Genomic DNA, 13,770 nt, shown 5'->3' with positions numbered 1-13,770 from the left:
AGAGCGTTCCTCAGCGTTCCTGAGCGTTCAGGGGAGTTCCTGAAATGCTACTGGGCATTTTCTTTCAAAACAGACGTGCCCTGATTCAAATTCTCAAGTTAAGCAGTTTATCTTTCCACAAAGATAAGCACTCGTTGCTTTCTCTGTTGGTTTTAAACCGCACTTCTGGGTTCTTCAAACTCAAGTGTTTACACATGCAAGAGGGGACACGATAGTCAGAAATCGCAGGAAGTGGACAATTCCAAAAGCTGACGTGATCGAGGAGGTCCACATCCATATGTGGAGTGACGTCAGAGCTCCTCAGTCTTTCCCAATGTCTGCTGAGAGGCTCTCAGAAGGTGTTTCAACCGCCCCCCCCCCACCCCCCCCCCCACCCCGCCGGTACATCTGGGCTTAGAATCTAAAAAGGTTTCCGCGCCACCAACGTCAACATTAGACGCAGATCTCCCCCCCCTCGAAAGGGGAGCAATTATGTTTACAATCTGGCAGCTGTAAAGAACCTGCTTGCAGAAAGTTGAATTCCTTCCGCCGCGCAGATAATGTTTATGAGAGCAGTTGGCCGGGCGACAATCACATTTGACCCACATTTTGCCGGCTCTCAAATTACACCACTGTTCTTCTGGTTCTTTTTTCATTGGCTTACTGCTGCAGCACTGAAGGTCCTAATCAGCAACAAGTCTGCCATGGCTTAAAAATAAAAAGGGAAGAATCGACAGCTACCAAAATGCCAGAGCTCTTTCCTTGAAATGACCACGCTGACACAAATCCGTCAGCATGGTTGATTGTGGTCCACGTTGTCGTTGGCCTCCACCAATACAAACACAACGTGCCCCAATTTAACTAAACATTAGCCGTCTGCTGCGCGGTACGCAGTAAAATCTACAGGATCTTTTCCGACATGCGCGGCGGGGGATTTCACTGCCAGGTGAGCTAAATGTTGACAGACGTTGCTGACACATTATGGTGTGACAGATGTTTGGAGGGTCTGGCATGCTGGCCACTTAGAGCTTGGAGCAGTGTGAGCCAGCATCTGGGCTCATAAAGTTAGTAGGGAAGATGGATGGGGGTGGGAGGGGGGGAACCCAGGCAGGGCCATAAAACCAATAATTTGCAGTGTTATGTCTACAGGTGTCTCATGCAACTGCACTTGGAAATTTACAGAAGCACAGAGGCTGAGCGTGCGGTGGCAGCCTGCTGAAAACATTTATTATCTTGTATTTGGAGTGACAACAACCCAAAAAGTATTTGACGCATTCCCAACTGTCAGATGAAATAATAGGGATTAGTGTTGACAATATCATTTCAATTTGATTACTTTAATGGGAAACGTGTTGAGCACTGACTAATTCTGATTTCAGCAGAGGGAACAACTTCCTGAAGGGAGGAAAGCCCCAGGAGTGGCAGTGTGCTGCAACACATGCAAACTTCTTTTATTTCTCTCCAACAAAAGGGCAGGAGTGCTAGTCAAACAGCGGTTCCAGCCTATCTACACACACACACACACAGCTGTCCGTGTCCCCAGTGCACAGGGGCCGGGTAGGTGGGGAGCAAGCAGAAACAAAGAGAGACGAAAACAGATGAAAAACAGAAGAAATCGATTCCCGTTTTTCCCAATGAGCTGTACTCACCAACACGCTGGCGAACCTTTCCTCCAGCTCCCCCGGGTCGGGCATGGGCAGCTTCAGGGGCATGTTGTGGCCCCTGAAATCCGGGTGCTGGTCCATGCTCCCTGCGTTCCCCATGATTCCTCCTCTGTGAGCAGCAAAGTAGAACTTTCTCAATCACCACCACCACCACCACCACTTCCCCTCCAAGTCCTCCTCTTGTCTTCCACTTCGAGATAATAAAGCCAATCGGGGGGTAGGGATGGGGGGGAAAAAAAGTTGATCGATAAAAAACGCACACGGGGGAAAAAAAAAAAAAATCCCCCTTTTCTTGGGTGTTTTTTTTTTCCGCTTTGTCGCTTCTTCACTTCTCCTACGTTAAGCACATGTGCGGGCGTTTGAGGAGGAGGCGAGAGGCGACGGGTCCCGGTAGCGGTACAGGAGGCTGTGGCGGCAGCAGCGGAGCCCCCGGTGAGGCATTTTCTCCACGGCCGAACACGACTTGGAACTTTCGCGAAGAAATGCGCCCCACTTTACACACGCGTATATATCCAACACCGTTCTCTCTTTTCTCTCGCTCTCTCTCTCTCTCTCTCTCTCCCTCTCTCTCTCTTGTCGCTGCTATCCGTATCTTGCACAACTGGGGCTCCTCCACTCCCTCTCCGTAGTAGTGACGCCGAGCATGATTCACGCTTTTGATGCAATCCGCCGCCCCTGTGCCGTCTGAGAGGAGTTGAAGTCGCCGCGGCGGAGCGAGGCTCCTCTAATCCCTCACCCCAACCCCGCTGCTGACCGGCTAGTTCTTCTAGCGGGAGGAGGAGGAGGAGGAGGAGAGAGAGAAGCGGGGGAGGTTGATCGGACCCACGCACATACACACTTTACTCCACTCGCACACACTCCTCTCACTCCCTACAATGAGCTCTTTGAGGGGGCCAGCCTGCCCCTCTCACTCCTCCTCCTCCTCCTCCTCCTCCTTCACCTCCTCGGGGCGTAGCTCCCGAAGCCGTCGCCAAGGAGATGGGAGTTTTTGACCCCCTGTTGCATTGTGGTACTTTGAGTCCAGCGTGGGGCAAAAAACAAAAACAAAACAAACAACTTTGGGTCCAGAGCAAGCATGGGCAAACTACGTTGGCCATATAGGGCCAGACAGATTTTTTTGTTGTAACACATGTTCTCTACATATCCCATGACATATATTTTTTTCCTATGATGTGTGTCACTAAAACACTCCATCCATGTGCTCCTGCTCCGGTCTCTCTGTCAGATTTTAGAACCTATTGTGGCCCACCAGTCAAAAAGTTTGACCACCCCTGGTCCAGAGCATCACCTAAGAAAGACGACGCAAGAGAAGAGAAAAACTTGATTTGTTTAATAGGCCTGTGGGCTGTATAGTACTATTGGTCACATATTTTACAAAATTCACTTCACCAATATTTTCTAACTGCAATAATATGTCTAGCATGTTGGTGAACATCCTAGAACTGAGAAAAGTTTATCCTTTGCTTAACCTTTAACATTGTGCGTTAAATCACAGATTTGGAAGAAAGTCCATTGTGATGTCACGAAGGGCACTTAAACATCAGTTATACCTTTCCCAGGTAAATGGAAACGCAGCCAGTTGTCCTTCCTGTCCTTTGAGAACCATAGCATGAATTTGGATAATTCTGCTGCAGCATGGAATAGATTGGCACTATTTCATTAAAATAGAATATACCTGGTTTGTTTTTACATTAAAACCCAAAATATGCATAATGAAATGTATTTGTGCTCTACATGAGTAGGACACGTACTGTGTGTTGTCATATTTGAAAACAATGCCAGTGCACAAACCTGTAGCACCAGTCAGTGCATCAAAAGCATATTTGACCTTGATAAGATGTGTTTGCTATGCTGCCAACCACTGTTGAACAGATGCAAATGCCAAGAATGACTTAATAACTCCTAATAACCCTGTCAGTGTTGAGAAAAATAGTTTGTCATTCAACAGGAGAGAAGACGCCGAGCCAGTCAGGTAACCAGCACAGCTGAATGCCATTAAACAGAAATGTTAATTATGTTCGTGACACACCTTTTGTCATGAAAAGTTAAAATGTGAACTATTATACAAACTCTTACCAAACGCACCCCTTGGAAGCCGCACAGCATTGTCAGCGATTATAGCATGTTTAGGGACAAGGAAGGGGACGATCAAAGAACAGCGAACCTTTCGGCCTCAACCTGCAGAAAAATAGCTCTTTGTTTTTACGCCCTTTTTTTTATGTGTTTCTCTGAGGGACAAGAGGGTAACGATCTGTTGAGTTACAGTGTTCATAATCTTGACTCACTTCTCTGGTGTACGCTCTGCATCTTACACTTAAATCTCAAGGAAGAAAAAGTTTAGAATTATTTTTTTTCTGAGCAAAGTAAGGGAAAAAACATGATTTTTAGTAACTCCAATAAAGACCCTGGAAATTAAGTCAATAGTCATATAATAATAGTGTTGTGAATCTTCCTCTGATAAGTTTTTTGGGGAGTAAGCGGTTCAATTCTGCCTAAATTTCATTAGCATGTTTATCTTAAATCCTTACTGAATGAAAGCAAATGTCCTTTCTCTGGTAAGACGTAACAGATGATGCCATGAATGACAGTTATGTACGTGTCACGGCTTGCTGTGGCCGTTCAATGAAGCCCTTGTTAAGTGTCACCAACGACTGTGACCGCTCAAGATGTCACAGACAAAAAAAAAAAAGTCCCTTCAATGAACCCGACCCCTTTATCTACCATTTAAAACACCACAAATTGGAAATTTAAAGTGACATGGGTCCGTAACGCCAGCGTTTCCCTAAAGATCTCAACATTTGCTAAGAGCGAAATCTGATCTCCGGACAGGGTGGGGAGCACATTACGCACGCAAGGGTGACATCAGTGTGCAGCGCTCTGGAGAGGATCCAGAGGTTCTCCAGATGCACAGTGGTTTTCTTTCAGGCAGCTGGACTGATGCAACAGGAAAATGCTGTCCGGACGCATAGGGGACGAGAAACACAGCTGACTGACCCCAACCACATGACCACATTACGCGCTCGCAGTTAAGTAGATTTGTTCTGGAGACTGGAGACTCTTCCCCCTCACGTCGCGCACTATAATGTGTGCTCCATTTCTACCAGTTGTGTTGTCCCAGTTGAGCTCCAGTAGAAAAAAGATGAGTTTATTCTCTTGTTTCCGAATGAGGAATACACATGTTGAATCAAAAGCACTTGATTTAAACAGAAAGACCCTGGACAGAAGGATCACTGCTGGGTTCACTTGTTTAATTGCTTGTTGCAACCACTCACATGGGATCACAGGTAGCTAGGGCAAGAAAACCTACTGAAGTTCAAGCTGAGCATCAGAGTGACAGAGACCACACAGCCACGTTGAATCAGAACCACTTTTAAAAAAAAATTAGATTTTCATACACAACCAGATCTAAAAGTTTTAAATAACAGATAATAAGCAGAAGAGTATCATGTGAATTTCAGTTCTTGTTGGTCTCAGGGATCGGAAGAGAACGGTCAGACTGGTTTGCCTGTCAGCTTTCTATCCATTTATTAAGAGTACTCTCTCTTAACACACAGGCACAGTTTGGGGCCCTTACTATCAACTGGGAATCATTTGACCCCACAGCCATATGTGAAATCCCATTGTATTCTTCAGTACATGTGAACGTAATGGTCCACCTGCTTTGTCACAATAGTGAACAAAGCTAACCGTGTGGTGAAAACAGTCTGTGCATGACATGAGTTGAGACGAGGGCAATTGGGTGCTGGGACAATAATGCACAGTGTCTCTTCATTAACTGCAGAAAAGAACACAACTGGAGACGTGTGCTGATGTGCAACGAGGGACCCTGATACAGTAGATGGTGCCTGAGCACAATGTGTTGTTAGGTTTCTTATCTGTGCTCGTGGGGCATTATGCATTGTGTAGCTGTTGAAAAATATATATAGAATTTTTTAGGGTTATACCGGTTGGAAAAAATGTCACCACAAAGACAAAAACTATCTTTAAAATCTGTTTATGAACATTTTACCAAAACAGTACATTCTTCCAAAGCCCCAGTTTGCAGGAGGCAGAGGGAATTGGAACACTGCAATACAGGGGGAAGCGTAACACTTAGGAGAAGTCCAGCAGGAAATATAAAATGCAACGGAGGTGCCAATAATGAAGGCAGCACAATGACAGCACTGTTTCTGGAGGCTCGAAAGGAGTTCATCAGCTAACATCTGTGACATGAAGTACTCTTGAACTCTGAGAGGACTCTCGTGAAGTTATGGTCTTTACAAAGATGCAAAGAAGGGACAAACGCGTCTCTGTATTCGTCTTCGTAATACAGCCTACAGATAACCAAGGATGCCCTCTGTTGTATGTAAAGTGTATTACTACCTTTGTAAAAAAAAAAAAAAAAAATTCTACAAGGATTTTAAGAGTGAAAAATACACTTTGGTCGAGGCTATTTTATTTATTGTTACTATTATTATTAGTAGTGACATTACAGTCAACAGCTGACCTCTTTTTCTTTTAAAGCTATTTAAAGGGACTGTTTTGAACCAGTCAAAGGGGGAATTTACTCTTAAGAATTCCTCCAATAATTTGAATTACATGAATTACTCATTCTGTGAAATGCTTTTCTATAGTACATTTATGTTGAGCTACTTATCTCATGAGGATAAGTTAATAAAGCTATTTATACTGTGTTCTAAAAACTCTTGAGAAGGATGAAATACCTGCCAAACACAAAAAAATCTCATTAATGTATAGGTTAAAGGGTCTGCCAAAAAATTATTGACTTTACCATGTATACTTTCAAACAGGACCTGCATGTAATAAATGTGATACTAGTTTAAGATGTTTCTATCTACTTCTTTTATTCTAAATTTTATAAACCAATCAACAATGAATTACAGTCACAGTTTACAGACTATGTCAACTCAACCCTTTTATATAAGGAAATAAAATAATAAGAAAAAAAACAAACCAAAAAAACCCAACACTATTCATTTAACTTTTTGGTCCAAAAACATTGCTCGAGTTTTATTAACCATTCAGTCAAATCTGTGTTGAATGTGACAGTATTGAGGTAAACCATCCATACAGATCTCAGCAAAAGCATGTTTTCCAGAGGAAACACTGAAAGGAGTATTGGCATGGGTATAGCAAAAAACAAAACTTTGACTGTTTATTTGATAAAAACAAGCAAAAACTACAAAGAGGAACAAGAACGACAGCATCTCTCTCCGCCGGTGGAGTGGAACCTCGAGCATATTTCCAAACATTGTCATGTTTTCTTTCATCTTAACTGTTGTATCGACGAGCCCATTCTGGCTATATATGTTTACAATAATCTGGAAAGCAACCATAGAAGCCACAGACAAACAAAAGAAAGAAATTTGGCATGAAGTTGAGCTCAAAAATGGTACGACATGCAAGCGATCAGCTCAACAATACAGGAACATGGTGAGTTTTTGCATTGTGAGCCATATCTGATCTGAGATGTGTCCCTGACGTGGACAATTTTAAAATCATCCATTTTGTGTGAATAAACACATAAAAAATATTACCCTGCATCTCAAAACGAAGGATTTGGCCCCAAGGCAAAACAACTCTAGCCTCTTATGTTGGGAAGAGTCTGGCATTAATATGAGCACAAAGGGGGAGAAATAAAGAGAAATAAAAACAAAGAAAAAAAATAACAATAATCAGCATGAAAATATTGGTGTCGACGTTCTTCAGAGAGTTTGCATTCCACTTAAGAACAGCGTCCTCCAGTCTGTTGCTGAAATACATCAATAGTGTCCTCATCCTCCATCTCCAGCTGTGCAAAAAAATAAAGATATTTTAGGGAACACATCACAAGCACAACAATCTTTTAAAGCTTTACCTAAAATAAATTTCACTATTCCTAATAACAAAAGATTTGAGGTACTTTTCAGAACTGCAACGTGCTACTTCAAATAAAAATGCTGCTGTTGACAATAAAACTGGAACCCTCATCACATTAAAATTCCAGTATCACCTCATTCTGGCAAACACATGCAACTGCCACAAAACACTTCCTACGAACCACATGTTGCACTCAATAGCGTTAACCGTTTAAGAAACACAATGCAGTGTCTTTCCGCCATGAATTAAAATGACTTCTTCCCCCGTGTTAAGAGAAGCTGAATACTTATGCAGATAACAAATGGACAACAGTGAGCTGACAAGCGGTGTGGCGTCGCCATGTAGACTAGTGGTCTGCAAAGATGCAACGTTCACCAACCTGTGCAGGGGTGTCTGTTTCATTTATCGGCTGTCCATCAAACCTGAACCGTATCTGACGAATCGACACTCCCTGGAAAAACACACACACACACACACACACACACACACACACACACACACACACACACACACACACACACACACACACACACACACACACCAAACAAACAGTTTTGGTGACTAAGTGCTTCCAATAGTAAAATATATCAAACTAAAAACAAAACGTTTTGCCAAACCGCAGAGAATGGCTCTCTGGTGGAGAGGGAGAGGGGGGGGGCGACTCACCTGTCTTTCGCAGTACGCCTTCATTAGTTTGCTGAGCGGAGTGTGCCTTTTGATTTTAAACTGTACCACCGAGCCATCCTGACCAGCCACTTTGAGGTTAATGTGGTCGTTCTCCGTCTTCACTCCCTCCTGCGACAAGAAAAAACAACAACAATGTGTTACAGTCGGACGAATAACCCACCCACACACACCTGAATGCGGCGACTTCCGGTTTTTCCATTTCCAGTGCAGGTGTTTACATCCGGCGAAACCTCCGCGCTGGAGGCGGCGGCGAGGTTTCAGCAGAACGCTCATTGCGTTGTTACATCGTCATTTAACTATAACCACCCATTACAATAGTCCATCTGTTTTGAAACGTCTCTCGTTGCCGCAGATGCGTTGAAGCAGCCCGACACGCAAATGCGCACAGAAACGAAGTATCCCACGAACAACACGGGGGTGGTGTTGAAGCGTTCAACCTCGGCAGCTGGCTAACTTTTGCTTCGCTCGCTTTGCTTTTAACACGACTATAACTGACCTGGCGCACACACACGCCGAACCAAAACACCGCCGCCCCCACCCTCTCGTGCTGCTGGCGCACAGTCCCCGCTGCGTCCCTCCTCCCTGGGTTAGCATAGCAAGCTAGCAGCTCCGTTCGAACTGGCGCAGAAAGCCACAATGGCGCAAACTAGCGGATAAACAAACCATTCATTTTCCACGGGCAATCTCTGCTTTGCCGTCGCCGCCAGCCCTCGCCGGGCTCTCGTTGACAAGGCGCGGGGTAACCACCGGCTGCCGGTTATTATCGGTGGCAACATTCCAAAAGTGAAAGCTGCGGATCTTTTTTTGGACGCAAACGATCCGCTATTTGGCCAACCTTTGTTTCTCTCGTCGACCCGCTTAATTTCGATAGCCGCGCAGCAGGCTAACTTAGCTTAGCAGAATGCGCCCAACGTCCGCCGACCATCGCGCCTCTCTCGCAGCGGCCGGTTTGCGGACCGCGGTACTGACCTTTGGCTTTTCTTCAGACATTGTGCCGTTTCCAGGGATTCGTTAATAACGCGGCGACGTTGCTGAACGTGAAGCGGGGTTTGCGTTCCTCCGGCTCCGTCGTTTTTGTTTTTTTTTTTGTTTTTTTTTGGTCCAGGGGGCGCGCGTTGAAATTTACATCATACCATTCGACCAGAACGGTCACGTGCTCCGCTTTTCCTCGGGGCCGCGGAATTGTGAGCGCGCAGGCTAATTTGCGCGTGCCCGCGGACAATCTCAAACAAAAGGGCCTCGAAGCCTCCGTGTGCGTAGTCACAAAATACAAGATTTTATTCGTTGACATCAGTCTGTGGGATAGTGACATTGTGTTTTTTCTATAAAACAAACAAACAAACTGCACAGCAATCAAATGCATTACCTTCAGATGGGATTACTGATTTTTGATATGTGTCCACATAAATCAGCGCTACAAAACAAAGGCAAACACTGGTCCTCAGAAACTAGACAATCTCTCAGTAACTGGTGTACGGTGTAAATATACACAAAAGCTAATTACAAAAGAATTATTACATATCTAAGTTTGGTGAAATGTATTATAAAGCATACAATCTCCTGCAGCCTAGGCGAGTGAATTTAATTTTGTACCATCATGTTTTAAGTATGTCTACAGAATGAGACACATTAATGTAGTAGGCTATGATACAAAGAGCAACAACAAACAAAACAAAAACAAAAAAACATATATTTGGTGAAGCATCAAAGTCAAATTCATCAGTCTAATTGATTTCAAAGTATTATTGCAATAACATTAATTTACTGAAATCCACAAGAATAATCACAGTTGATCTTTCACTACTATTTTGCACAAGGCATCAGTAATATCTTCCCAGGAATTTAAAGGAATTATGGCTGAGAGTCTTCTCAACGTTCATCCATGCGGGCATATGGATTATTCTTAGCCAGACCTAGAAAGAGAATTAAAAGATTGACAGGGTTACCGTACTAAACCTTAAAATCCATCTCTTCATAGCATTTGTGCTCGAACAAAATCTTTAAAACACGGACAGTGTATTCATTTGCCAGTAGATGGTACTGTCCAACCGATTCTATATTTTTCTTGTGATTGTGACAGGCTGTCATTCAGTTCACTCAGTCCTCTTTAGTTCAGTTTTTTAAGATATAATCTACTGCGCGTAAAAAAAAAAGAACATTTAAATAGCATCTTTTCATCCATAAATTTCCATTCTGATTTAAAACAAACATAAGGGATGTGGCTCTTACCATATTTCTGCCTGATTTCATCGTGTCTCATATGCATCTCCGTTCTCCTGTTTCAAAAGGAACAAAGACAAACATAAGTTACACCAAGAGGTATACTGGGAACTTCTCTGAAAAGTTTGCCTGCCGGGCGCCGCTGTGACACCGTAATGACGTCTGACAGAAACAGCTTTTCTGAAGGTGTGCTTGTCAACGTTTCCAGACTAAATCAAAGGCATGCCAATCTAGATTGTAAATATGAAAAATAGAATAAGCATTTATTGACATTTAATGTCATTTGATTAAAACAATGTGTCTGTGTTTTAGAGAAAAAGAGTATTTTATTTGCCACGGACTAAAAAGTGTTGACACTGCACTGAGAGCACAGTCAGGAGGGACGACCGGAGGTCACATTTTTACCAACGTTCACATAAACCTCTGGCAGGTATGCGATGTGTCACTGAACACACGGCCGTAAATACAAAACCAGTGCTGCTCACCGCTCTTTCTGACGAGTCTTCCTCGCACGGTCTTGTCGCTCCGCCCTCACGTCTTCCCGCTTGTTGCTGACGCACAAGTGACAAGATTTTTTTTATTTTTTTTAATGAGCATTGCAAATTTCACTGATTTCAACATAGGACAGTTTCAGAGAGCCGTGACCAATTCAGCAATGATCGACCATAGCGTCCACCACAATTACATCTATGACAACACCCTCGACTCCTCCTTGCTTAATCAAGGGTGTGTTAAAGAAGCTGCAGTGGACATGAATCACAAACGGCAGCGTGTTCCCTCAGATCCAAACTACAGCCACAAACGCTGGCAGGCTTTAGGAGACGTCCGTATCAGGCCGGGCTCGGCTCTGAAAAAGAAATCCATTGTGCCTCCTCTGCCCGCCTTCCTCCTCCTCCTTCTCCTCCCCCTCCTCTACATTGTAGTGGGTTTTCTTTTTTTTTTTGCCGTGGATTGAAAAACTCACCCGATTTTCTCGCACTTGCAGCAGCAGCAGCAGCACACCAGTAAGGCGATGAGGATGACCCCCACCAGCACTCCCATGGTGATGATCAAAATCTGGAAGTTCACTGCACATGCAATAAAACAGAGCCAAGATTAACACAAGGTTGTACTTTATGATTTATCAACAGAGGCCCAGCCCCACTTCATCACAGCTGTGATAAAAAAAAAAACAAGCAAAAAAACAGTTCAAAAAGGATATGTGTTAGAGGAAGTCATAGAGGAAGTAGTTTCAGATATGTTCACATTCTTTGTGTTTTGTTATTTTGCTATTTCAATCTGTTATTCATTTTGTATGTCTTTCTATATGATTTCAAATTGCAGAATTGTTTGATTTTTAAAAAATAACCTTGATTAAACTAAACTAGTTACAAATGTACTTCAGCAAAATACTGCTACTACTACTTCTAATAATAATAATAATAATAATAATAATAATAATAATAATAATAATAATACATTTTAACTGTCATCCCTTAAAATCAGCACTTAGCTATGAACAAAAGCCTATAAAAAATGTTGTCATCCGCTTGACATTGATGATGTGAGGTTTGGTCAGTCTTACCCCAACACACCCCCCACCGAGCATCATTCAGAGGACACAGGCTGTTGGGGGGAAAGATCTTCCCCACTGGGTAGTCAGCACACAGTTTGGATGGTTCGCACCACAGACACTGCATCAGGAGAGGAGTCAGCTCACATTCATGTTTGCAGCAACTCGTGATGTTGCATCGGTTATAGATGAAGCGCCAACACTTACTGTCACATTTTGCAGGCATTCAGCACAACTGGTGTTGGACCTCTGAGCACAAGAAGCTAAAACAGAGATGAGGTCACACTTTTTTATATTACAAAGCTGCAATCCCAAAAAGAGGCAGTGAAATTCTCGAGGTGGTGTGAACTCTGGTTTCATTTCCTGGCCGCTTGTGGCAAATCATTTGTTGCTCTGAGGTTAAACTTCACAGTAAAGTGTGAGTGACACACTTTCCCAAAAGACACAAAACAGGGAGTTTGCTGTTTACAGCAGTTTGGAGGGGGGGGGGGGGGAGTCCTTTATCACAGCGGCTGTCATGAGATTATCACCAACGGACATATGATTACTGTAAATCCATTTCTGCTGCCGTCATGTGACTGCCTCCTGACTCGGCCGCGGCTGGACAAAACAAAGTGGAGCAGCTCAGTTTTTCTGTGTGAGTGTGTGTGTGTGAGTGTGTGTGTGTGTGTGTGTGTGTTGACTTACAGGATTCCGGAGGAGTGTGAGTCTGAGCCTTCGCGGTCATCAGGGCGCCGAGGAGGATCCACAACACCACCACCACCATGGCTGAAGAGCCGCGAAGAGCCGACATGCTCGGACGACCGAGAGGACCGCACGGAGAGACACAAGGAACAGAAGTAGCGAGAAAGAGTTGAGCAGCCGAGGGGTGGACCCCGAGTTTACGACGGGATGACGTCACCGCCTCCTGACGCCTCCGCCGCCGAGCAGCTGCAGAAGGGAAACGGCCCAGTTTCCCTCCCTCACACTGGGGACAGGCGACTCTCTCTGTGAATGATTCATGGATTTTCGCCAGACAATATTGTGTCATTTTATTTTATTAAATTTTAAATGTGCGTTAAATTGGTGCTGATTTACAACGACTTTCCGTTTGTTGTCGTTTTAAAGGCTTTCTCGCTGTGGGTTGCCAGGTGGTGAAAGTCTCTACCTGTGCACAATTTCTCACATAAAACTTAATTAAACCTGGATATAAATGAAATGCTTTCATCACTTTCTCATAAAAAAAAAGCTTCGATGGGTTTATTGTGATTAAATTTGACCAATCTTAGAAAATAAATGTGATCTCAAAATCTGTGAAACAAAGTCGACATGTGAGACATGTCCGTACGCAAAGGTTCTTTAATGGGCGCCTTCTAACAACATACTTTTTTTTTTTGTCTTGCTACGTAAACTACTGGTTTGTTTAGTCGCACAGGTGCAAGCGCTTGAGTGCAGACCTCAGATATCTAATAATGCTATCAGTGTTGCACAGTTTGCTTTCCATTCTTGAATTTTTCTATTGTTGTTTTTGTTTTATCTGAAAAAATATATTTATACATGTACTAATTTACTTAAATAACTAAGTTAGATTCCAGTCACCGTGGCTTACAAAGAATATTTACTTTGTTTCAAGGCCCAAAATTATACAACTGTGTGTCGCAACACTGCCATCACTCACATCACTGCCTTTGTGATGCCACAAGTGGTACACTCCTCGCCTTTTGTTTTATCTCCTTATAAACACGTGGACGGTCTAACAAAGCATGTCTGTAGCAGGAAGCTATGAATAATGGTTTATTCCTGGGAATCTGTAAAAGTTTTATGGATGCT

At 43.5% G+C, this 13,770-nt stretch overlaps 3 protein-coding genes across 7 annotated transcripts in view; all 3 read right to left on the bottom strand.

Moving 5' to 3' along the window:
• The window catches only part of fmnl2a (formin-like 2a), a 49,676-nt gene extending 47,158 nt beyond the window's left edge, over positions 1–2,518 (bottom strand). For all 5 annotated transcript variants that reach the window (XM_076039721.1, XM_076039720.1, XM_076039723.1 and 2 more), the window contains exon 1: positions 1,629–2,518. In XM_076039721.1, the coding sequence (XP_075895836.1) occupies positions 1,629–1,742 (114 nt within the window). In that variant the 5' untranslated portion in view covers positions 1,743–2,518. The remainder of the gene's footprint in view (positions 1–1,628) is intronic.
• Positions 2,519–6,619: 4,101 nt separating this feature from the next.
• On the bottom strand, positions 6,620–9,308 carry sumo3b (small ubiquitin like modifier 3b). The gene is made up of 4 exons (XM_076040245.1): positions 9,159–9,308; positions 8,169–8,297; positions 7,882–7,953; positions 6,620–7,434 (listed from the first exon to the last, which is right to left on the bottom strand). Exons 1-4 carry the CDS (start codon positions 9,177–9,179, stop codon positions 7,369–7,371), a joined length of 288 nt encoding a protein of 95 aa, XP_075896360.1. The 5' UTR covers positions 9,180–9,308; the 3' UTR covers positions 6,620–7,368.
• A 136-nt stretch (positions 9,309–9,444) lies between these two features.
• On the bottom strand, positions 9,445–12,869 carry pttg1ipb (PTTG1 interacting protein b). Its single transcript, XM_076040244.1, has 7 exons — positions 12,649–12,869; positions 12,169–12,224; positions 11,974–12,082; positions 11,374–11,476; positions 10,895–10,960; positions 10,419–10,465; positions 9,445–10,102 (listed from the first exon to the last, which is right to left on the bottom strand). Exons 1-7 carry the CDS (start codon positions 12,752–12,754, stop codon positions 10,059–10,061), a joined length of 531 nt encoding a protein of 176 aa, XP_075896359.1. The 5' UTR covers positions 12,755–12,869; the 3' UTR covers positions 9,445–10,058.
• Between the last annotated feature and the right edge of the window lie 901 nt (positions 12,870–13,770).

Source organism: Nelusetta ayraudi, unplaced genomic scaffold, assembly GCF_046127955.1.
Source record: "Nelusetta ayraudi isolate G7.1 ecotype Tasmania unplaced genomic scaffold, CSIRO-AGI_Nayr_v1 ptg000060l, whole genome shotgun sequence".
Lineage (NCBI taxonomy): Eukaryota > Metazoa > Chordata > Actinopteri > Tetraodontiformes > Monacanthidae > Nelusetta > Nelusetta ayraudi.
The sequence above is the reverse complement of the archived record's forward strand: the minus strand, read 5'-3'. Positions and strand labels throughout refer to the sequence as shown.

Coding starts and splice junctions, on each gene's coding strand:
- pttg1ipb (XM_076040244.1), bottom strand. CDS start 12,754: ATGTCGGCTCTTCGCGGCTCTTCAGCCATGGTGGTGGTGGTGTTGTGG. Junction 11,477..11,973: donor TCGGTGGGGGGTGTGTTGGG/GTAAGACTGACC, acceptor TTGCATGTGCAG/TGAACTTCCAGATTTTGATC. Junction 10,961..11,373: donor TGCAAGTGCGAGAAAATCGG/GTGAGTTTTTCA, acceptor CTTGTGCGTCAG/CAACAAGCGGGAAGACGTGA.
- sumo3b (XM_076040245.1), bottom strand. CDS start 9,179: ATGTCTGAAGAAAAGCCAAAG. Junction 8,298..9,158: donor TGTCTGAAGAAAAGCCAAAG/GTCAGTACCGCG, acceptor TTCTTGTCGCAG/GAGGGAGTGAAGACGGAGAA. Junction 7,954..8,168: donor AGGCGTACTGCGAAAGACAG/GTGAGTCGCCCC, acceptor GTGTTTTTCCAG/GGAGTGTCGATTCGTCAGAT.